The following is a 23,310-nucleotide window of genomic DNA, read 5'->3' as shown; positions in this document are numbered from 1 at the left end:
TTTTGCCTTGTTTTTTTTAAAGATTTAACTAAATGAAATTTAAATAAATACAAGGCAGGAAAAAATAGGATTATGCTATACAAATAATTCAACAGCTAAACTTGAACTGGGGCATTACTGATCGTCTTGAATTCCTGGGTCACTGTGAAACCACACAAAATAATCCAGACTGTTTCCCTTTTTGCTGTTGTGTTTTAATGTAGATGTAGTAATTATAGTTTGAATAGGGTTAGCCAGTATGTAAAATATTCTTATTAGTGTCTTTAGGTTGGAAGTGACATAGAAATGAACCACACTGGGAATCTCCTGATCAGCATTCCCCTACTTGTCCTCATACTCATCTGACTCACTTCCTGACAACAGTCTCACATGTGGTTTTTTTTTCACTGAACAAACTGTAAAATAATAAAGCAGATGGATCATACAGACAAATGGAGGAAGGAAGAAGGGAACATAGGCACTGAAATAAACAAGAAAATTTCCTGCAGTGACAAATAAATATGAAATAGTTTTTATTAAAATGACTAGCTAACATTGTTTGCAGAATTTCCAGAATTGGATCATAGAAATGTTGTTATGCATCTTACTAATATGATATACATATATATATATATATATATATATATATATATATATATATATATATATATATATATATATATATATATATATATATATATATATATATATATATATATATATATATATATATAAAAGACAAGTTGGAATTGTTGGTGGGATTAGTCACTGGAAACCAACTATGCCAGGACTATTTAATTCAGTCCCATGAGGGCCACAGTCCCGTAGGTTTTCAAACTATCCCTGCCGTCACACACCTCACTCAAATTAAATTGATGTAATGGCCTACGAGTTTCTGTACAATAACTAATTAGTTTTTAGTCAGGTGTGTTGAAGCCAGGATGCCTTGAAAACCTGCAGAACTGTGGCTCTAACAGGACGAGTTGATTAGTATTAAACTCTGCTTGGGTGATTCTGGGTTTGAGGGGAAACAAAAGGAGTATGTTTTTTCCCCCCATTTTTTCTAACTGATAAGGGGCGACTGATATGTGAAAAGAGTATATGTCTGACCCAAAACCTGTTCAGTAGGCTCTTGCACAGTGTCCTGTTATGGTCACCTGTCTCATGCTGACATTGTGAAAGTGTTGCAACCGCTTTACTGAAAGAAACAGTTAAGGAACACGCTGATATCATTGGAAAAAGTGTAACTATTCCACTGAGTTCCTCAGCAATGATAAGCACATATAATTTTCACATCCGTATCTTTTCTGATGACTAGGAGAGAAGTTGCGTGTTCTTGGTTACAACCACAATGGCGAGTGGTGTGAAGCACAAACCAAGAACGGCCAAGGTTGGGTGCCATCCAACTACATCACACCAGTCAACAGCTTAGAGAAGCACAGCTGGTACCATGGGCCTGTGTCCCGCAATGCTGCGGAGTATCTTCTCAGTTCAGGCATCAACGGAAGCTTTCTGGTCCGGGAAAGTGAAAGCAGCCCTGGGCAGAGGTCCATATCTCTGCGGTATGAGGGGAGAGTCTACCATTACAGGATTAACACTGCATCTGATGGCAAGGTAGGCACTAGTGGAATATCCTACAAACAAATACTGCGTTTCACACCATGAATAAATACACTTGCAGTTAATCCTGTTTTTACTTGCATTTGCAAACAGTTCATCTAAAGGCACTTTAGTAACATATAATGTACAACTGTATTCTAATTTTTTTGGCATACCATTCAAAGAATGATGGAAGTCAGAGGGGGTGTCAGACTGTTTTGTATGTTGGCTTGCAGTATCAATAGTGCTGCAAGTCTTTTCTCATTGATGTAAACTCCCCAGAGAAAAGATTTAACAACCTTCTGTTTGCATCTGTTTGCTGTCAGAGAAGTCCTGTTTGTACTTTGTAGACATGTTATGCCTCTGAAAAAGGTCTCAGCTTTCTGTAAAAGAAATTATGCAAAGCTAATCCTCCCTTTTAGCACAATAAAATGATCCAAAATTTCTATTCGGGAAATTCAAACTTTTCAAGGCTACAAACTCTACAAAGGCTAAAGTATGTTATGGAGTTGATGCTGTGCAAAGGAGAAAAGTTTTTTGAGCAGAAACTTCTAAATAAGATAAGGACTACCCCATTCATGGCAGATACGTGTATCTCTTGTTACTGGATGTGTGCTTGAAATATTTAGCTTGGCATTTCCCAGAGTAGTCACTGCTATTTTGCCTGTCACCCTGATGCCTGTGATGCAGCGGGATGAGCGAGCTTCAAGAACTCTAGCTATGACAAGAATGTCCATAACCACTGCTGTGTTTCTTGTAACGGCTGGCAGACGAGAGGCCTGATCCAGACACGGACACCCCATGCCAAGACATGCTTCAGCACAGACATATGTTGTCAAATATGTCAGTGCACACATTTAAAAAAACCCAAAATGGATAAACACAGGGACATGCTCATATGCACGCACAAGGTTCCCCTTCTCATTTTGTTTTCCATCACCCCACTGAGGTACTAGTCAGTAGTCTGGTATGAGAGATTTCTCCAATGATTTCAGATTTCCTCGGTGCTCCCTCAAATAGCAGCATTTTTCCTCTTCTCCATACCAACTGTGTTATTAAATCCACTCAGAATTAAAAAATTGATTATTATTTTTATGTTGTTTTAAAAATAAAAACTGGCGAGGAGCTAGGTGACATTGATATCTCTTAAAGTTTGAGAGATTTGCCGCAGTCAAGCTTGGTCTCTTTTTCTTTTTTCTTTTTTTTCTTTTTATTTTTTTTGCTGTCCTTCAGATATCCTGGTATTGTGAACGAGAAACCGTAAACATGTAAAATAATACAGAAGGAACATGATGGAGAAAAACATTTGTATGATGGAAAAGTCTGTGTCCACTGAGCCCTGACCAATACCCTTTCATCCGCAAGCTTCCTGACACATGCCTCTAAAGCTTAGAATAGTCTACCATCTATGCTTTTCCAGCTATCACTGGTCTCAGACAGCTCCCTTTAAAGTAATGTTTCCAGACGACGTGTACGCGAAACTACTTTTATGCATTTAAAACACAAGTGGTTAAATGTTGACAATTGCTTTTGATAACAATGAGTCATTTTTGCTCACACTCAGAATTCCTCGTTTTTAGGGAATTTATAAAAAATTATACTGAAGCTAAGTTTAGTTTTCCTCGTAATGAACAACTAATTGAACTGCCCTCTATATGTATTTACTCTAATCTCGATCTCCTTGTCCAGCTATACGTCTCGTCAGAGAGCCGTTTCAACACCCTGGCAGAGCTGGTGCACCACCACTCCACTGTTTCTGATGGCCTCATCACCACACTACATTACCCAGCACCGAAACGCAACAAGCCCACCATCTATGGAGTTTCTCCCAACTATGATAAGTGGGAGATGGAGCGCACTGACATAACCATGAAGCACAAACTGGGAGGAGGCCAGTACGGGGAGGTATACGAGGGTGTCTGGAAGAAGTACAGTCTCACCGTGGCAGTTAAGACACTAAAGGCAAGTCACAAAGAGAAAGACTGAAGTTATTTCTGCACATGGTAAATGTCAAAATCCTTCTTATCTGGTGGAAACATTTTCCATCTGCAGGCAATCTATACTATCTTTGGGTCAGATATGAATCTTTGATTTAGCTGAATAATGTTGCCATCTGCTGCTAAATAGATACAACTACACCCTGTTTGTAGCTTTCTCTCATTGTTTTTTTTTTTTTTTTTTTTTGCTAACTACTCTGCAGGAAGATACGATGGAGGTGGAGGAGTTTCTCAAAGAGGCGGCTGTTATGAAAGAAATTAAACACCCCAATCTGGTTCAACTGTTGGGTATGTAAATTCAGAAAAAAAAAGTAAATATCCTGACATAATTTCAAAGTTTCCCACAGACCGAGCATGTGAGGAATTAATGTGTAGGCAGTATTGCAGTGGTCAGTGGACTCGGCCCTCAGGGTACATGCAGTGCCCAGCGTTCAAACACACAATATCTGAGCTGCCATATTAAATATACACCTGTATGCTTATCTATTGTTCTTCAGGGGCTCTGTTTACATGAGCTTTTATTCACCTTTAACACAGAATAAAAAATTAAATCCTCTTAAAAAATAATAAAAAATTACATTTAAAAAACAGTCATTATGAATTCAGGTAAATCTAAAGGAAGTTGTTAGTTTATTTATTTTAAATCCCAAGATTTAAATGATTATGAAAACATGTTTTCATTAATTCTATTTTAAATTGATTCTGGTCGTTTCCTTGTCTTGTCACACATATTCCATGCTGGGAGAGACATATTCCCTTCTCTGGTTTTCTCATCTTCCTATCTCCTCCTTAGCTGGCAAACATGACATAGTATTATAGTCTCAAGCTGCTCCTTTAAAACTCCAGTCAAAATCAAAGCAAAAATGGGACTGGCGTTCGTTTTCTTCCAGCAGACATAAATGCATCGCGTCTACCCTCTGTCCAATCAGAACCTTTCTCAACCCCCAGCTCTTAAGTGGAGTTAATGAAGGCGATTAAACGCTTTTCCATCTAAACCTGAATTTAGAATTACTATTTCCATGTAAACAGAGAAGAATACTTTAATTCAGGGTTTTTCAGTTCTGAATAATTTATTCTGAAGTAAAAAAAAAAAAATCAGAATCCCCTGTTGAGACTATTTTAAAGCTAAAAGAAGTATTTGAAATTATTGAGCTCAATCTTAATTTGTTAAAGTGAGTTCATTAAGAAAGGACAACAGAAAACCTGTCTGGTTTCATTTCTCACCCCAACTACATACATTACAGGGCAGGCCAGTAGAAGTAGTTTGCTTCTTCAAATACCTAAACTTTTTGTGTTTTATGTTTCATGTTTTCTGAGTTACAATAACTTTTGAGCCGGTGTGATTCAACACCGTATGTCATACTTACATTTGGTAAACTCCAGACGTTTCTGTCAAATATCCTGCTGTTTCAGGTGTTCTTTTGCACCACCTCATGCATTGTGCATGGAGATGAACAGCAGACGAAGCGGCTGTCAGTGTGAGAGTTGAAACACATTATTAATAACTTTTACGTGAATGCTAGAGTGGAATGAAATGGGCTAATGCAATATTGCAGGTCCCTTACGTTAAATTGTAGCCTAATAGTTGGTTTTATTTGTGGAATCTGTGATGCTTGGAGTTGATAATGTGGCGCTGTGCCACACATCATTTGTGTGCAGGGAAACCCTTAATTTATAATCTTGACCTTTATATCATCTTCATAATTTACCATCCCAATAAAGGCTGATTAAATGTACATAAAGCAATAAATTGTTTAACGTGACTTTTTGCTTTGCATCCTTGTTTCCTCTGCAGGCGTGTGCACACGGGAGCCACCGTTCTACATTATTACTGAGTTCATGACCCATGGTAACCTTCTAGACTACCTGAGGGAGTGCAACAGAGAGGAGGTCAATGCTGTGGTGCTGCTTTACATGGCCACACAGATCTCCTCTGCCATGGAGTACCTGGAGAAAAAAAATTTCATACACAGGTGTGTGTGTATGTGTGTGTACACACTCTTAAGTTGAATTGAAGATAATGTAGTAAGTTCTTTAAATGGTCGACAAATACTTATTGTAGCCTTTAGTGTCTGTTCCACTTGTGTTTGCTAGTGTATAATTAGCAGATTCAGTTACATCTGTAAGGATAAAAAAACAAAAACATCTTTGATATTAAATCTTCCCTTCTCTGTTTTCTTCATTCCTGAGAAATCTCATCTCACTTTCTTTGCATCATAGACAAGTCATTGATATAACAGTTTGTTCAGGCACGTATAACAAGGTCCCTAAGAAGGGATAGGAGATGATTTATGTGTTTCATTTTGCCAAGCTGCGTTTTAATTTTGAAGCCTAACAAGACTCAGCATGTGGCTCAGTATCATGCGCAACAAATGCAGACATCCAGCAGCAGAGCAGTTGCTACAGCAGCACATACTGTTTTCTGATATTATTGTGTTCCTAACAGCTCCCCCATATTATTGTTTTTTTTTTTTTTTTTTTTTTTTTTTAAATCCTCATCATTGTCCTTCTCTCTCTTTTTCAGGGACTTGGCAGCACGTAACTGTCTGGTTGGGGAGAACCACCTGGTGAAAGTTGCAGACTTTGGCCTGAGCAGACTAATGACTGGGGACACGTATACAGCTCATGCTGGGGCCAAATTCCCCATCAAGTGGACTGCTCCAGAGAGTTTGGCCTACAACAAGTTCTCTATTAAGTCTGATGTGTGGGGTAAGTTTGATCACAGACTATATTAAAATGTACACCAGCTGTTTCCAGTTGAATTTCTTATTGATTGCTGTTTTTACAATACTTCTCTTGACATTAATGTATCACCATTAACTTGTAGTTCTTGATGCATTTCTTGTGTTTTGTATATCGGATGAATGAAATGAGACTAATTATCACATTCCTACATCTTCAGCATTCGGTGTTCTGCTGTGGGAGATTGCCACTTATGGCATGTCTCCTTACCCTGGCATTGACCTATCCCAGGTCTATGAGCTGCTGGAAAAAGATTACCGTATGGACCGACCAGAGGGCTGTCCTGAGAAGGTGTATGAACTCATGAGAGCCTGTAAGTACAAAAATAAACCTATTTAGAATATGGGTAGTTGATTCTTATTTATTTGGACAGGATTTTTCTTTTTCTTATAATTCTTTGTTCCTATCAGGTTGGAGGTGGAACCCTTCAGAACGTCCATCTTTCGCTGAAACACACCAAGCCTTTGAGAACATGTTCCAGGAATCCAGCATCTCTGATGGTGAGTGTTGCTTTCTGTCACATCTAGAATATATGCTGTTTGGGATGACATTTTATAATTCTCATCTATCTACACTACCAGTGAAAAGACACACTTTTCCATTAAATCCAATGGAAAAGTGTTTCCAAGTATTGTTTTGTTTAATTATTGAAATCTTTAAACCTCATGTTTGACTGAGTCTTTACCAACTTGTTATTGTTATAGAGGTGGAAAAGGAGTTGGGGAAGAAGTGGAAGAAGGTTACATTAAGCTCCATGCAGCAGGCTCCAGAGCTACCTACTAAGACCAGAACGCTGCGTAGAAACAAGGAAAACCGGGATGGAGACGGGACAGGTAAGATGTATATGATGTTTTTCACCATGCAGCAAAATAGTATCTTATATTCATTCTTCTTTAGAGAATGCCTGGAATTAATGCTTGATAACGTCTTAGATGCTATTTGTTAATTTTTTTTTGTTTTTAAAATGTTTTGGTTATATTACTTATAATACCTTTTAAGTTTAGCTTTAATTTAAGAATGTCTCAGGTCATTTTAGTCATTGGTAATTGTCAGAGCATGAATGAAAGCAACTAAAAAAAAACAACAACAACAAAACCAAAACAATACAAGTTTAGTTGACTTTATTAAACTTAATGGTTATTTTTTTCCATGATTTGGATGACTCTTGAATATATTGGTGGCTCCCTGATTTCTTTATGGCATTTGTCAGATCCAGTGGACCCAGAGGTGGCTGTGTCATCGCCAATGCTTCCCAGGAAAGAGCGCCCCCTTCTGGACAACAACCTGAATGAGGATGATCGTTTGCTACAAAAAGACAAAGACAGGACTCGCATTGGAATACTCAACCTGATCATGAAAAAGAAGAAAAACGCCCCGGCTCCTCCCAAACGCAGCTCCTCTTTTAGAGAGATGGACATCCACCCTGACAGGAGGGTCGTGACCCCAGATCCTCGAGACAGTAGCAATTTCAACAATGGAGCATCATTGTCTCTAAATGAAGCCACACCTGGCTTTGAAACCTCAAAGTTCTTGGATACTAGTAATAATGGGGCCACCACCAGTGGTGCTCCTAACTACCCAGGACCTTTGTTCCCTCGAAAGAAGGGAGCTCCAGCAGTGCCTGGTCCTGGAGGTAAGGCAGCTACAACACCACCTAGCGAGGAAGAATCCATATCTAATACAACCTGTTTCCTGTGGTCTACTAACATGTCCAATGGTCGCGATGGCACTGAGTGGAAATCTGTCACCCTGCCTCGAGATCTAGGCCAACGGCACTTTGAATCAAGCACCTTGGGAAGTAAGCCAGCTCTGCCACGAAAGAGGACCAATGAGCAAAAAGGGGAAAACGCCCCTCGAATGGGCACCCTGACTCCCCCACCACGCCTGAACACATCACCAGATTTTTCCTCTATCTTCCTGAGCAAAGATAGTCCCAGTCCTGGTTCCAGTTCGCAGACATTGACACCTAAGGTGGTCAAGAGACTGGGTCTGCCAGGACAGGAAAGCTCCAAGACCAGTGCTCTCCATGCCGAGCTTTCTAAACCCAACGTGTTCCCTGCTTTGGGTGCAGCTGGAGAAGAGTGCAGAGCTCGCAGAAACAAGCCCACTGTAGACTCCTCGTCTGTCAGGGAAAGAGGAAAGTTGCAGAAACCCAAGCCAGCTCCACCTCCGCCACCCCCAAGTGCCAAAACAGGGAAGATCTCACGTAGCCCCACTCAAGAACTTAACTCCCCCACAGACATCAAAGCAAAGTGCCTTCCTTCCATCGCAGATTCTCATCATGCAGTCTCTGCAAGTGACCAAGTTCGCTCAACCATTAGTGAGGGTGCCAAAAAGCTGCCTTTGGGCTCCACTTCCAAACCTCAACCGCTAAAGACCTCTGTCTCCTCCACTTCAGTGACCACCTCATCCTCTAGCCAGAGCCTGGGAGGCTTGTCTTCCTCCCTCACCTCTCCCAATGATCAGAACTCCCCTGCATTCCAGAGAGCATCAGGAATTTTAGTGGATCCCAGACGCTCTCTCCGCAAGACTGCACCCCGCCAAGCATCAAACTCAGCTGTGACACGCGAGATGGTGCTGGAGGGAGCAGAGTTGCTACGGGCAGCCATTTCTCGCAACTCAGAGCAGACAGGTAGCCACAGTGCTGTGCTGGAGGCTGGAAAGAACCTGTCGAAGCACTGTTCAAGTTACGTTGAGTCCATCCAGCAGATGAGGAACAAGTTTGCTTTTCGAGAGGCCATCAGCAAACTTGAGAACAACTTGCGTGAGCTGCAGATCTGCCCCACCGCCACAGGTGGTTCCAACAGCCAGCAGGACTTCAGCAAGCTGCTGTCCTCCGTCAAAGAGATCAGTGATATTGTTCAGAGGTAGCGTCATGAAATCACAATTTACCAAGACTAGGAAATTCATATAAACTGTATGTTACCCCTTCCAGGCTGTTGAGCGTATGATAAAGGGTAAAGCCTGATTGAAAGGAGCAACACCATATGTTCCCTCTACAGTGCACTCTAACTTACTTCAGCCTGTGGTTACTATGGATCTCTCATCAGCCTTAACTATGAATGCACATTGTCATTTGGCCTTAATATAAGGCTAAGGGGCCAATTCTTCATCAGCATGACTTTTTTCCCCCCATTTTGATGGTGCGTTGTCATTGATGCTGCGACGAGCAAAAACAAATAAACTTAACCTCATCTTTTTCCAGGATGTCTTATAAAACTTGTGCTTGTATTTTCCTTTGACATCTATAAGAATTCTGGAAAACACCTTTATCTCTGCATTATCGCATCGATGAGTGGTTGTAATGCTGAGATGAAATTTTGTATTTTTGTATGGAATTTTCTGCAGTATTGGCAACTATGTGCCATAAAGAAGCATTTGAGGGAGAATGACCTTTCATCATTTCGCTTCTCTGCGCACTTTGGTAACACATAGTGCCTTAAACGCTATTAGGTGGGCGGTTTTGGTCTTGACACTTTCACTTGCAGATAAATTGATCATTGGTTATGTTTGCTATACCAAAAACTTTTTGTTTCCAGTCTGTACTGAAGAGGGACCAGGTTGCAGGATCAGCAACTTTGTGGATCAGTTGTTTTATATTGTCTTTTGACTGGACCTTTTTAAAGACTGAAATTGTCAATCTATAACATTTGATGCAAACTTCTCTATATGCCAATCATAAAAAGTCATCAGCATTAATTTGGCCGTGCAACAGTTTGCTTTTTTGGTTAAGCGGGGCAACAGACTGACTCAGTGTTTCTCTGGCAGGCCTCCGTTTCTGAAAGAATGGACTTGTCATATTGTTTAAATGATGTTGCAGATTACATCCTCCCCAGAAATAAATAAAATATATATATATCCTGGGGGAAACACTGGACTGAAATGTTTATGGATCTGTCACTTTGTCTAACACAACAATTTGTAACTTGGAAGGTGACCAGTACAAGATGTTTCTTCCTTATATGCATCTCTTGGACATTTTCACCATTTGTGCTGTAGTCGGCTCATCACACATGCCCTGACTGACTGCGATGCCTGACGACAAAAGTCACCTGCCTTGACTTTAATATGGTACTGTCATTGTTGCCTTTTTTTTTTTTTTTTTAATTTCCTCCCCTGTACCAAACATACCACTACTCTTTTGTGTCTAAGCCTTCACAAATTTTTGTAGACAAACTTTACATTTGTAAATGTTTTTTTTTCCTTTCTCTAACTTGGGTGCAATTTTTGTTGCAATAAAATACAAAGCAGTTGTGCTACTTGAAATACACTCATGTATCCAGTAGTTCTTGACTTCCTTTAAATGAAAAATGAGAGTAATTTAAACCAGATACAAGCGGCCTTGTCTCCATTTAAGACCTGCTTTTATTTCAGTATTTTACAGCATTAGACAAAAAGACAAAGAAACAGGTTATGTATAATTTATTTTACTATCTAGATTATTTTGTCATTAAAATCAAAATGTCAACATTTTTAAAATCATATACACGCAAGAACGCATTTAAATGTTAGCACAGCTTCTTAAAAATTTATACATATGTACTTTTTTTGTACTTGTGGACAGACAAAAGCAGGAAGTGGTCACTCAAACTGCAAAGAGGTGGGACACAGGAAAAAAATGAAGCCCCAGCCCACCCACTTCCCACAATAATAAACCAATCCCCACTCCCGTATAGTTAAGACAGCGATGCAGGCCCCTCCCACACAGAGGAGCCATGATGGGGGTGGAAAAAGAAAAACAGAATATCAACACAAACATGCCCCATCCTCCATTCTGTACAGAAATAACAGGTTTGCTGACATAAATACTACTGTGATCATCTCAATCCACTCCCACTCCCCTCATTAACCAATAAGCAGGTTCAGTAGTGTGCAGACGGGATGGCCCGGGGGGGGGGGTGTATAGGTGTCTGTCCTTTACATACATTTATTAATAGAAACTATGTTACAGAATTTCCCAAGCATGAATTACAGGCAACCCACTAGCACACCAACTGTACAGATCTTGGCAGAGCCACCAAATAAATTTCTAAATCCAAAGTACAGTAGCAAGGTCATCACCAGCAGTTTAGAAGCAATATGTACAGCTGTCCAATCGGGGAGTTGCTATGTTACAGAGAAATTGTACTTTAAGGGAACAGAAACATAACATGATTTTGATTACTTCATATCTTGGGGGCATGCTGCTTGGTGTTTTCTGAGGCAGAGCAACAACTGCCCACACGGACAAGAAATCAGTTCTTCAGTGCAGCTTCAATAAGGGAGTGTGAGAAATTACTTTTAACACCCAAACAGTTAGAATGAGACTTTAAGACCATGCTGTTGACACTTAATTATTGAAGACATTATAAACCAGATCTTGATTTAATTTTCCAGTAAAATGCAAGCATTTTCCTAAATAAGTACATTTAATTGAATTGAGGTGAATCAAAAAGCAGGTGCAGCAAAACAAAGACTAAAGAGTAATTAGTGTAATAAGGCAACAAACAATGACAAAGAAATGCTGGTAAAGACAGCGTTGATATGATGATGATAATGATGAGAGCTTCAGCGGTTCGATGCATGAATTGGAAAGCTGGTGCAAAAAACCTGATGTAAATTAATCTTTTCATTAGAAGCAGAAAAGTTTTTATTTTTATTTTTTGTAAAGTGACATCTTAACTTACTTAAAAGAACTGTAGATCCAACTTTGTAACACAGAGACCAGCTGGAAAACACCAACATTTCTTCCTGTGACATCTCAGAAACTGAGGGTAATTTCTAACATTTACAGTGATGATTTCTGACTTTTTTACTTTTCTTTTCTACTGCATCTCTCCTGAGTTTATCACATCTGACAAAGCAATTTACTTTGTGCCAAGCAGCAAAAATGAGATTAAAAAGTCACAGGCACGTTTAAATCCTGCGAAAAAGCTCAATCAGTTCGACATTCCTGGACAAACACTACTGAGCATCTGCCTGTGTGGCTGCTTATTACACTAACTCATTGTTTTCTGCCCCACACAAATTAAGCACAAGTGGGAATTGTCATCTGCATGTCTTGATAAAATGTTGGAATTGTAAACCATGCAAGAGAAGACTTTGGGAATATAATTTAGATCTGGGTTACAGACAACTGATGAGAGGTTGATTAAACTAAGTGCAGTGTTTACATTTCATATATAGCAATAAAACCAAACATAAAAAACAGTCTTGCTTTGTTATCATGTCGACATTACATCTATCTAAAGTGTCAGTGACCAGTGTAATGTGTGGTGGTATCTATGATTCTACTGACTGGGAGGGGGTAGAGTGAATGGCGCAGAGCTGGAGAGGAGTGAAAAAGGAGTTATGATATGAAAATATACTGAGTTTTAAGATGAGTGAGACAGAAATGAAGGGGATCAGGCAGAGAGGAGGAGGGGGAGATGTAGTCCACACAGCATAGCTCAGTCTGGCCCAAGTCGGTATTCACCCCGTTCCTTTCCTCCGCAGCCCAACTCTCATGAAGCTTCTGGTGCAGGGAGGGGTGAACGTACGGAGGTGTCGGAATGGATGGTGGGGTTTGGTTGAAGGGGAACAGACAGAGAGATGAAGGGAGGGCTCGGGGGTTTTTGCTTGGTCATTAGCAGCCACAGCCTTCCCTTTGGGGCTGTGGTTCACTGGTTAGCCGACCGCCCTGAGGGGCCGAGGGCTTATGCTGAACCCCAGACTCGGCAGCATTCAGGTCCAGGCTGCCATCTTGGATGTTCTGGTAGATTTTCTTAGCAGCTTCCAGGAAGGCATCTTCAACATTTTCACCTCTAAATGCAGATTCAACATGTGAGAAAGAAGGCTAACAATACATACAGGAAAAGGAATAGTTCACATAGGCAGTAACTAAAAAAGTTCTACAGACTTACGTTTTTGCACTGGCTTCCAGAAACAACAAACCTGTAAAGACAGAAATAAAATAATAAATAAAGCATTGTTCCAAGTTTGCATACCAAGCCCCTTCTTTATCCACTTTAAGTTAAAGACACAAATTCAGACTTGAACAAAAATAACAAAAACAAAAGGATGGAAATCTTAAGCCACTTTTCTGACTTCCTCACATGCATTCATGTCTGTCTCACCATTTTCCTCGGCAAACTGCTTCGCTTCCTCATATGTGACATCTCGCTGGGCCTCCAGGTCTGCTTTGTTTCCTATGAGAATGATCACCTGATGGCACAGATACACAACAGGTGAGAGAACCTCTTTGACAGCAGAGCATCTATGGGAGAAATTAACTTTCTTGGCCTACAAGGCATCATAAAGCCAAAACCAGTTCAGTCAGCTTCAACTCTACTGTTGAGATGTCTGTTGATAAAGAGCTCCACCAAAGGACAAATGAACACAAAATGCACAGTGACTATGAAGTCATTAGACCTCTACTGTGCTAAAACAATGAGCTTCCATGTAGAAGCTCATTAGCAGAACTGCTGCATGCTCGCCATATTCATGTTTTATTCAAATAGATTTCCTTGTTGTATTAAAAAAACTCATAAAAGTCGTCACAATGTGATAAACTGCATCATTAGCTGTGATGAAAAATAACTGCTGTGACAGTGTCACATGGCCTTACAGAGTTAAACTAGCAACAAATTAAATAAATATTTTTATTTTTTATATATATATTTTTTAAAAGAAAACAGTAATTGTTTCTTTAAGATTTCTTTTGATGAATTTTTCATTAGAATGAACAGTGTTGTGATCCAAAAAAAAAAAAAAGTTATTAATATTCAGTAATCAAACTAAAAGCAGGCTGATGTTTCCAGTTAGAAGCAAGACCATGATTGTGCTACAACAGTGCCATCATTTGGCCAAAACCAGATACTTCAACAAATGATGAAAATAGGGGTAGGTTTTGGGTGCTTTTGGAAGAGGCAGTAAAAATTAAATTTAAGTGACATGGCTCTTATCTCTGGTACATATAAAACAAAAACATGCCTTCAGTGAGTCAGCTGATATCAGAAGATTTCAATAAAAACCCTTTGAACTTTGTTTCGCACAATGACAGATACATTCAAAATAATTAATTGTTATTTATGGATATAAAAGTACCGTGTTGGCTGGAAGAAATTATACCCCCCCCCCCCCCCCCCCCCCCCCCCCACCCACCCACCCACACACGACTTTATGGTAGTGGTCTTTCATACAAACCCAATTCTCTGAGGGTAAATCTGATTAGATTGACATCATCCAGCACACCAACAATCTATTTAAGAAATACAGCTCTGTGGTTTCAAAACGACTTTTCAAGGAACCAGAAAAAGACACTAAAAGGGAAAAAAATATAATTATGAAAAAGGAAAAAGCAAATACATTAAGTGATGTGGGTATAAATAAGTATTTTAAAAGGGTAGGTCTGTACATATAACTGTAAAACACAACAAAAGAATAAAGTGCAATATATTAGTTCATATGACTTACAGTATTTGGGTTGGTGAGGTTTCTGGCATCAGTCAGCCAGCTGCTAAGGTGGTTGTAAGTGCTTCTCCTGAATGACAAACAGAAAGAAGTTACTATGGGAACAAGCCAAGACATGACATCTTGCCATCTCTGAAGAGGGATTATCAGAATGGCAGCAGCAACATGAAAACATCCCTACAAGGTCAAAAACTGGGAGGATATATGTGAAATTAATATTACAGCTTGACTTAAGTAAAATATATTTGCATAAGTTCAACCAGCCATCTCAACATAATGCTTCGGATATCAGTTCATTTTTGAGACCATCTTATTGCTGACTGGCATTTAATTAACTTTTTTTCTGGCCTCAATGTTAACATGGCCATACAGACAAGTCTGTTCTAACATACAAACATATAAAAGAAAAAATGGACATTAAAAAAAGTATGAAAAGTTATGGGAGTAAACTTTTCAAGACTAAAAGATTGATCCAACTTTATGAGCTTTGCTTTTGACCTTTGAGACCATTTCTGCATTTCCTATTTATTTTTTCCACAGTGTCCTTGATTTTTCATTTAAAATGTCAATATATAATGCTTATGTTCACATCGAGCCTTTTGTCATTCAGGATGGCATGTACAGACAAATCAAAAAGCCTGGACATACCCACCCAAGAACTGATGAGTATGTGAGTCTAAACTTTTGACTGATACTGTACACTCCAAGGGAGAATCTGTCCTGTATGACGACAGTAGTTTAAATGTAGGCAACTTCACTGGAGTATGTATCTGAGGTAGTCAATTGGAGGTATGCAATCCAGCAGGTTTTCCATGTACTGCTGCTTCAATACAACTGCTTTAAATGAAATGGATCATACAGCGTATCAAGTTCTGCACAAAGACTCATTATTTGAGTCAACTATGTTGGAACAAAGATACATAGAAAACTTGCTGGATTGCAGACCTTGTAGGACCTATCTGAATACCCGTGTTCTATATTAATGGTACCTGCTGACAGAAATGCTACAAGTCTTTTGCATGTACACTCTAGACCCCTGAATGCATGCTTCTAATCTTTCTTCAAATATTCATCATGTACTAATAATTAATTTAAAACGGACTTACAAATTGTACCTTCCCAAGTTCCAATTTGAAATTTACACTTCAGGGGAAACAAATAAAACACAACACTGTTTTTATTAGAGCCACACCCTTTAATTACAGGATTTAGGCATCTTTGGATTTACAGCTACCAAGCAGAACAGAGCAAACACTTCTATTTTGCATCCATTTCTGTGCATCGAACCAGGAGAAACTGCACAAACAGTAATGTAAACATTTCATATCTATATTTCAGGGAAAGTACTATTTATGTCCTACTACGAAAGCAAAATTTGCTTGCATTTTAGACAGACACGCCCCATGTTGAGCTGTTTCCTATACTTACGATACCATCAAACAGTATGAGAATAGGGTTGGACACAGATTTGTGAGAGATATGTTTGGTTTATATTTATTCTGGAAGTCTAATACGGTGTGTTGTTCTCAGATGCTTTTTCTATCAGCTTCAAGTTCTTGTAAAATCATCAGATGATAATCACCACCTATAAAAGCTTAAAGTGGTAAACTATGTAGCAACTGTGGATTCTCCACAAATGAAAAGCATAATTTACCTAGTAATGTCATACACCATAAGTGCTCCTGCAGCTCCGCGGTAGTAGGAGCGGGTGACGGCCCTGAAGCGCTCTTGTCCTGCTGTGTCCCAAATCTGCAGCTTGATCTTCTGTCCGCTAACCTCGATTATCCTTGTACCAAACTCCACGCCAATTGTATGAGGGCAGTCTGCCATGACTGTAGGGAGGAAACATGGGTAAACCAAATTTAATTTCATTCTTTGTCAATTAATTCTGCTGCAATTCCATATTTGATAATGTTTTCAATATTTTTGTCACTAAATGTATTATAGATCATTCATAAGCTTTAAAAAATAATCAATTTTATCCGTTCTTTACCTGTTGAAACTTAAAACATACAAACAGTATAAACTTAACATGCATCCTGTAAAAGTTAACATACATCTATGTCATTCTGGTATCAACTAGCATTAGCATAATTAATTACAACATTTAGTCACTGAGCTTTGTACGCTAAAGGTAAACAACTAGAAAGAAGAAAATTTCTTCTGAATTTATTGCGAAAAGCTTTTTCCTAAATCACCCTGAAGTATGTGTGCACATGTCTGTATATGTGGATATGGGCAGGATGTGATCCAAGACAAATGAATGAGAAACTCTGCATCTGGCTTGTTAATAGTAACACCAAACATTACCAAGCTGAATAGCAATGTGAGGCTGCAGCTGGCTCATACACAGGAGAAGAGACTCTCACTGTTGAGCTCACACTCATCTTTTATGCCACGACTTCCGCTGGCAAATTAAGAAATCCAAAGTGATCTAAGCACTCCACTGGAATCTGGCAACATTGCATGCACAGAAGCACATGCACAGATGAAAAGGAGTAAAAAAAAATCTGGGCAGGGTAACACTTACATTTCTTTTCTGTGAACTGGTGAAGCAAACATGACTTCCCTACCCCCATGTCCCCTGTGAAGAGAGACATGGAGAAAAACTCAGGTCAACCAAGGAACAGAACAACTCCTCTCTATTCAAGTTGAGCTCTCCCCATACATGATGTAGCACTTCTTCTATGGCAGTCAGCAAAGTCACTTAAAATTTCATGTGGACTTATGAAGACAGCACACAGGAGGGACACAATGTTTCCAGATGTTAAAATGTTGTTTTTGTTGCTAAAGACAGTAAAGTAAAAACAACAGCAAATATGAAATACATGAAAAACACTTTGTTTAAGAAACTGCTATGTTTTAATACCGATAGTTTGTTTTTAAAAGAAAGAAAACAAAAAAAATCAAAAGTAGAGTATAAGGCCTTGTTCTGGAGGGTGATACAATATGCAGAAAAAAAAACTAAGGGCAGGAAATACAAATCTCAGATTCCCATTCCAGATAAAGATGGTGACAGCCAGTCACAGGCAGTCTCAAAAACCACTCAAGTATTTTAAAAACAATCTCATTTGTTTACACTAAATATCTAACTAAACTGTCAAGTTTTGATAATGCTTTGAATAAAAATAATAAAAACAAAAATCATAAAAACAAATACGACAACGCCACAAAGTTCCATGAACCATATAGTTGACGTAAAATGTGTGCTATGTGTTATGAGGTTCCCCCTTACAAACCAGAATGGCTGCACACTGGTGGCCAGTGGCAGGGCTCACTTACCAATAATGATGTATTTGAAAATGTAGGAGTAGTTATATGGTGCGGTGGCCATCTTGGGCTCTAGAGGATTAAAAAAAAAAAAAAAAGAAGAGGAAACAGCTTAGTTATTTAAACTTTATAGGTACCACAAGCAAGTTTAACAACTGTAGCTTATTCAACATTTAGCACTTACACTCGACATCAATATAAAAAATTTCAGATATCACCATTTATACAGACCAGTCTATCCTTACTGGACTTACAAATTTAATATAAGTGGTACAATACACACAAAATTAGAGCACAAGTGCAGATTCTATGTTAGACTGATACATGGGAAAGCTAACACAATAAATACTTTTTTTTTTTTGTTGGCAAAATTGTAATAAAAAATAAGCAATACATAACTTTCCAACCTTAAACGCTGTGTTCCTGACTCATTTGATGGCACAGAGATATTAAAATATTTTTTATTATTATTTAATATTATAATAATAATAATAATAATAATAATAATAATAATAATAGCCACAATAATAAAAACTACCTTCTAAAATAAACTGAAGACGATGTTTACAGTTTCTCCATAATCTTAATAAAAAACAAAGGTAGTTTGAATCTAGCAGTCGTGACTCATTTTTAAATATTTAAAATCCGAGAGAATGTGTTGAATGGGAACCAAGATATATATGATTAATCTGGTAATACTAGATAGTCTGACAGCATTGCAGATGAATTGTGGTCTATATATAATCTCGGCTCAGAGGACTCTTTTTCTGTTGAGGAGAACCCCTGATCATAGAATCTACTGTTAAATCTGGCCAGAATCTCTTCCTGTAGCAGATGTGCAAGAACTTTTAGTTCAATTTGATGATGCTACAATGGTACTGTGCTAGCTGCAATTGTTTAAAATGCTCCACAGATTTACATGCATTAGCAAAAATGTCAGTCCCACTGGGCATGCTCAGCATATCTGCAAATCCACTCAATCCCAGCTCTTTCTTCACTTCTACATGCGAGCCATGTAGTCAGTCCAATTACAGCAGGTAGGTTTCTCCAGATTTATCCTTGACAGGTATAGACTGACAGACTAGAAAGATGAATCGAAACAACTTTTATGTAAGTTTATACCTTCAGTCTTCACCTTGTCTGCTGGAAGTTTAATGCCAGAAAATTTCAGCAAGTGTCTATTTTCTTTTCACTTCTAAACTGAACGTTTTACCCTCAGAAACTGGAAACCTTGGCTATACGCACAATTCAAACTGCTGGTTTTTTTTTTGTCCATACTAAAATAAATCTAAATCAGTGGCATGCTATTTTTGCAAATGCAGCTCATGTCATATTAGAGTTATCAGTGCAGTTATTTGACCAATTTAATGTTTTATGGAGTTTCAAGTTTAGATGCAATGTTTGCATCTGAACTTGAAACTCAGTAAAACATTAAATTATATATAATGATAAAATACAAGTTACAGTGAAAATATTTCTTTAACTAATTCTGTGTCAACATATTTTATTTTACTTAAAGCTGCACAATACCTACAATTTGTAAACACAAGACCACAAGACTTCCCTCTGTGTATCAGTCGGGTGCATTTAACTAACGTGGGCAAAACATACCAGGACAAAACATCCTGGTGTGTTAATCATTTATGATTGATTGGTTACAAAATGCAGTGGGCATTTTGTCTGGAACACCACAGAAAAGACAACACATATTGGTGTCATTCTAGCTGTTCAGGTTGAAGGTCAAGCTTTCCCATGTTGGAAGACGCTTAATCCTGTTAAAACACTACAAATCTGATTCCTAATAATATGCTAAACAAAATCATATAAAATATTAAAATGTTTACATGAATAGTTTTTTGTAGTTTGAAAAATGAAAGAGGAAAAGTGTGAAAAAGTGGATCTTTGAGTATACAAGTTTTGTTGTTGGCACAAGAAAATAAATCTGGCTGCGAGTTGTGCGTGTACCCAAGAATTGGTAATTAGTTTGGCAAATAAGAAATGGATTACTGAACTTAAATATTTTTAAACATGTCAAATCCATCATTTGTGATCTAGGTATCTATAACAATGTTTTACTTTCACATTAAAGATTAAATAATCTTTACAACTGATATTACAAACTTGTTTACATGTGCATATTTTTCAGAGGATGGAAGTTTTAGAAAAACTTATTCTTCCCTGATTTGGTAAATTCAGCTCCAGCTATGATAGGAGAAAAGTTCATAAAACTGTAGTGAGCATTACAATACAATGATAATATACCATTTAAGTTTTGATATTAAACAGATCCATACAGTTACATCATTGCCATGAAAATATAAGACTCCATGGTCCTTATCCAAGATGCCTTATGTCACATGACCCTCCTGTGACCAGTGGTGTGATGGGAGAGCTAATCTATATCTATGGTAGATAAAATTCCATAACTGAAATAAAAAACAAATTCCCATCAAAAGGGAAAAGGCAAACCAGAACTATGTGACTACACTGCAATCTCAGCAATGCACTTCTCTCCAAAAAAAATTGGCCAGCATTTCTTTTCGCAAACAGTTATTCCTCAAAGAGAAAAGTTTAAAATATGAGTAATGAGTAACCATGAGTTAACAGGAGATAATCACACAAATTATACACAGTAGGCTCTCATAGCTGTTCATACATAACTTCCTGATTTTGCTACTTCATATTTTACTTCAGGTTAACTAAAATGACATATAGATTATATATATAATGTATATAATATATATATCCACACACATACATATTAAAGAAATTACATTTCCACCTCTTCTATACCATTTTCCAACTTTTAAAGTTTAACCTTTTGGCCCTTTGATGGCATGATTAAATTAGGACCCCTGAGGGAAAGTTTAGTGCCACAACTGTTAACCAAAGAAACTACTACAATGTAACCACAATTCAGAAGACTACTGTTCATAATTATATGATTGTTTTAGTGACCAGTTCCATTTACAATAACAGGAAATTGTAATATGAATTAATTTGCTTTTGTTTTTAATTTGTATGTCAATTATGAATCCATTGTGAAGCCTATACAATAGTAGTCATATAAAATAAACTATTTTAAATCAACTTCATTGCAACCATTCCACAATCATGAACTGAAATTTTTACCACAATTCACAATACAACTGCTTCCCAATGGGTACTTCACACATGACAAGAACCATCATGCACCAATGTCCACCTGAAATTCAGCCCCACTATTCAAATCATGTGACACCTTACAAGCTCTGAAATTACATGAGAGATCATCCCTCAAGTTTAAAGCTATGACAAAGCACTCAACCACAGTGCACACATATAAACATATTCAATGTATAAATGATGACATGTTTAGAGGATTGACTGTAATTGACAAAAACCCAGATAACTTGGTGGTAGATTAATGAAGCTTGTTCATACACAGAGATTGCTGGAACCACAAACCGAAACCATACAGCGCATCAGGGTAAAAAAAAAAAATAATAAAAAAAAATCGCACAGGTACTGAAATTAGCAACACCTTGAAAAATGAAAAACGTATGTTTTCAAAATAATTGTTACATTTGATGTGAAAATATATCTATCTATCTATCATTCATATATATATATATATATATATATATATATATATATATATATATATATACACACATACATACACACACATATACACTGTGTGTAACTGTAAAAAACATATAGCCTATGTGGTGGCTAACACACTGTTGGCTAAGAACTAGCATTAGCCCTTATGTACAAAACTGCTCCAGAGATGATTATAGCATCCACTTCTTTACAAGAAAAACATTGATCGGGAACTGTCAAATTAACAACAAAAATGACTACAGTGCCAGATGTAAACCTTTTGATTTTACATCTTAACACCTAGCATGCCCCTAAAGTCGGTCACTAGCTTAATGTTAGCTTAGTAACCGGCAAAATGACGGCACCAGTTTGACTAGTTAAGTGTTTTTAATGATATAACAAAGAAATTAAAGCTGCCAAGCGGAAGAGGAAATACAACCTGACACCGACTTGGTTAACTAGCTAGATGGTCGAGCTGATTAAATTCACCGCCCTATATTAGCAATTTTGACAGCTAAATTAGCATTTGCTACAGCAACTTAACTGCTTGCTGACATAACTATTTAACAACAAACCCAACAAATGACAACGTCTAAGACAGCTACCGCTTTCTGCACACATATAGTCATTTAAGTAACACATTATGATTTCTCTAGACTCACAAATTAACTTGGCTTCAGCCTTATTTCACAAAAGCTAAACACACCAAACGACAGCTAGCGATAGCAGGGCAGTTTACCAGTTTATGGAAGAAGTTTGCTTTTTTTGCCTGTACATAACAAATGACCAACTTAGTTGTCATTTAAGGTATTATATTCCTCCTTTTGAATACATACATTATGTTAATGGAGTCAAAACACACAGACAAAAACAAACCTAGCATTTCGTTAGCTAGCTGTGTTTGCTTTTTAATAAGCTAATTCCTGGCACACATAGATGAAGTTCAACAGTGCCTGCTTTTTCTTAGTATAAATGTTCATGTATCAACATACATTAGATAAAGTACATGTCTAAGGGTCTCAATAATTCCTTGTTCTTTGTCCTTACCAGGAAATAAATGTTTTGAGCTCTGAGTTGTGAAGCTGCTCTGAAGAGGTATGCAGGTTATCCTGGCTCAAGTATGATCTGTCTATCCAAGATGGCTGCTCACGGTACAGGGTTTCCTCCGCTCTATACAATGGGCTTCTGGGACAAAGAGCCTCGTCTGCGGCGATTTGCAGCTTGTACACTTGACTGCACTGCTTGCTGGAAGGAGACAATCAAAGCAGGTGTATTCAGGTAGCAGTGTTGAAAAGGTATAAAACAAAAAATAAACAAAACAAACAAACAATAAATAAATAAATGAAAAGCTGTAAAATACCTTTAATTTAGATAGGTTTAATTTAGATAGGTTTAATTTCGACTTAGTTTATTTGCATTACCAGTACTGTGTATTATACTATTATTTCATAACTTAAAACCATAGACTGTATATGCTTAAAACTGATTAGGTTAAAAAAAAACAAACAAACAAACAAACAAACAAGCAAATAAGCAAACAAACAAAACTAGATGAGGCCTTCAGCTTACCACTTTTGTGTTAAGTAAAAAAGAACTCTAACTCTTAATAATCTTTATTCATAATAATGTCTCAGAGCAAATGTCCAAAAGAGTGGGATTTCTGGGAGACCTTTCAAAATGTCCAATGAATCCATAAATATCTTATAAA

At 37.8% G+C, this 23,310-nt stretch overlaps 2 protein-coding genes across 4 annotated transcripts in view; one reads left to right on the top strand and one right to left on the bottom strand.

Annotated features, from left to right (window-relative positions):
• abl1 (c-abl oncogene 1, non-receptor tyrosine kinase) overlaps window positions 1-10,467 on the top strand; it is a 35,633-nt gene extending 25,166 nt beyond the window's left edge. For 2 of the 3 annotated variants that reach the window (XM_079256833.1, XM_079256835.1), the window contains 9 exons: window positions 1,298-1,593; window positions 3,268-3,540; window positions 3,779-3,863; window positions 5,371-5,548; window positions 6,100-6,284; window positions 6,478-6,630; window positions 6,728-6,817; window positions 7,022-7,150; window positions 7,528-10,467. In XM_079256833.1, coding sequence (XP_079112959.1) covers window positions 1,298-1,593; window positions 3,268-3,540; window positions 3,779-3,863; window positions 5,371-5,548; window positions 6,100-6,284; window positions 6,478-6,630; window positions 6,728-6,817; window positions 7,022-7,150; window positions 7,528-9,188 — 3,050 coding nt within the window. In that variant the 3' untranslated portion in view covers window positions 9,189-10,467. Of the gene's footprint in view, window positions 1-1,297; window positions 1,594-3,267; window positions 3,545-3,778; window positions 3,864-5,370; window positions 5,549-6,099; window positions 6,285-6,477; window positions 6,631-6,727; window positions 6,818-7,021; window positions 7,151-7,527 lie in introns of all 3 variants that reach the window. The other variant, XM_079256834.1, reaches the window with a different exon arrangement.
• A 257-nt stretch (window positions 10,468-10,724) lies between these two features.
• On the bottom strand, window positions 10,725-22,727 carry rab14l (RAB14, member RAS oncogene family, like). Its single transcript, XM_079256790.1, has 8 exons — window positions 22,650-22,727; window positions 18,030-18,089; window positions 17,278-17,331; window positions 16,402-16,579; window positions 14,751-14,817; window positions 13,412-13,499; window positions 13,199-13,229; window positions 10,725-13,099 (listed from the first exon to the last, which is right to left on the bottom strand). The coding sequence occupies exons 2-8, from the start codon at window positions 18,079-18,081 to the stop codon at window positions 12,922-12,924; spliced, it is 648 nt and encodes a 215-aa protein (XP_079112916.1). The 5' UTR covers window positions 18,082-18,089; window positions 22,650-22,727; the 3' UTR covers window positions 10,725-12,921.
• Between the last annotated feature and the right edge of the window lie 583 nt (window positions 22,728-23,310).

Source organism: Telmatherina bonti (genome assembly GCF_933228915.1).
Source record: "Telmatherina bonti genome assembly, chromosome: 17".
Lineage (NCBI taxonomy): Eukaryota > Metazoa > Chordata > Actinopteri > Atheriniformes > Telmatherinidae > Telmatherina > Telmatherina bonti.
This window is presented reverse-complemented; position numbering and strand designations above follow the sequence as displayed.

Bases quoted from the DNA above. Each gene is read 5' to 3' on its own strand.
- rab14l (XM_079256790.1), bottom strand. From the start codon at position 18,081: ATGGCCACCGCACCATATAACTACTCCTACATTTTCAAATACATCATT. The intron at 17,332-18,029 runs GTAAGTGAGCCC...CTCTCTTCACAG, and splicing joins TTTCAAATACATCATTATTG to GGGACATGGGGGTAGGGAAG. The intron at 14,818-16,401 runs GTAAATTATGCT...TTTGTCATTCAG, and splicing joins ATGGTGTATGACATTACTAG to GAGAAGCACTTACAACCACC.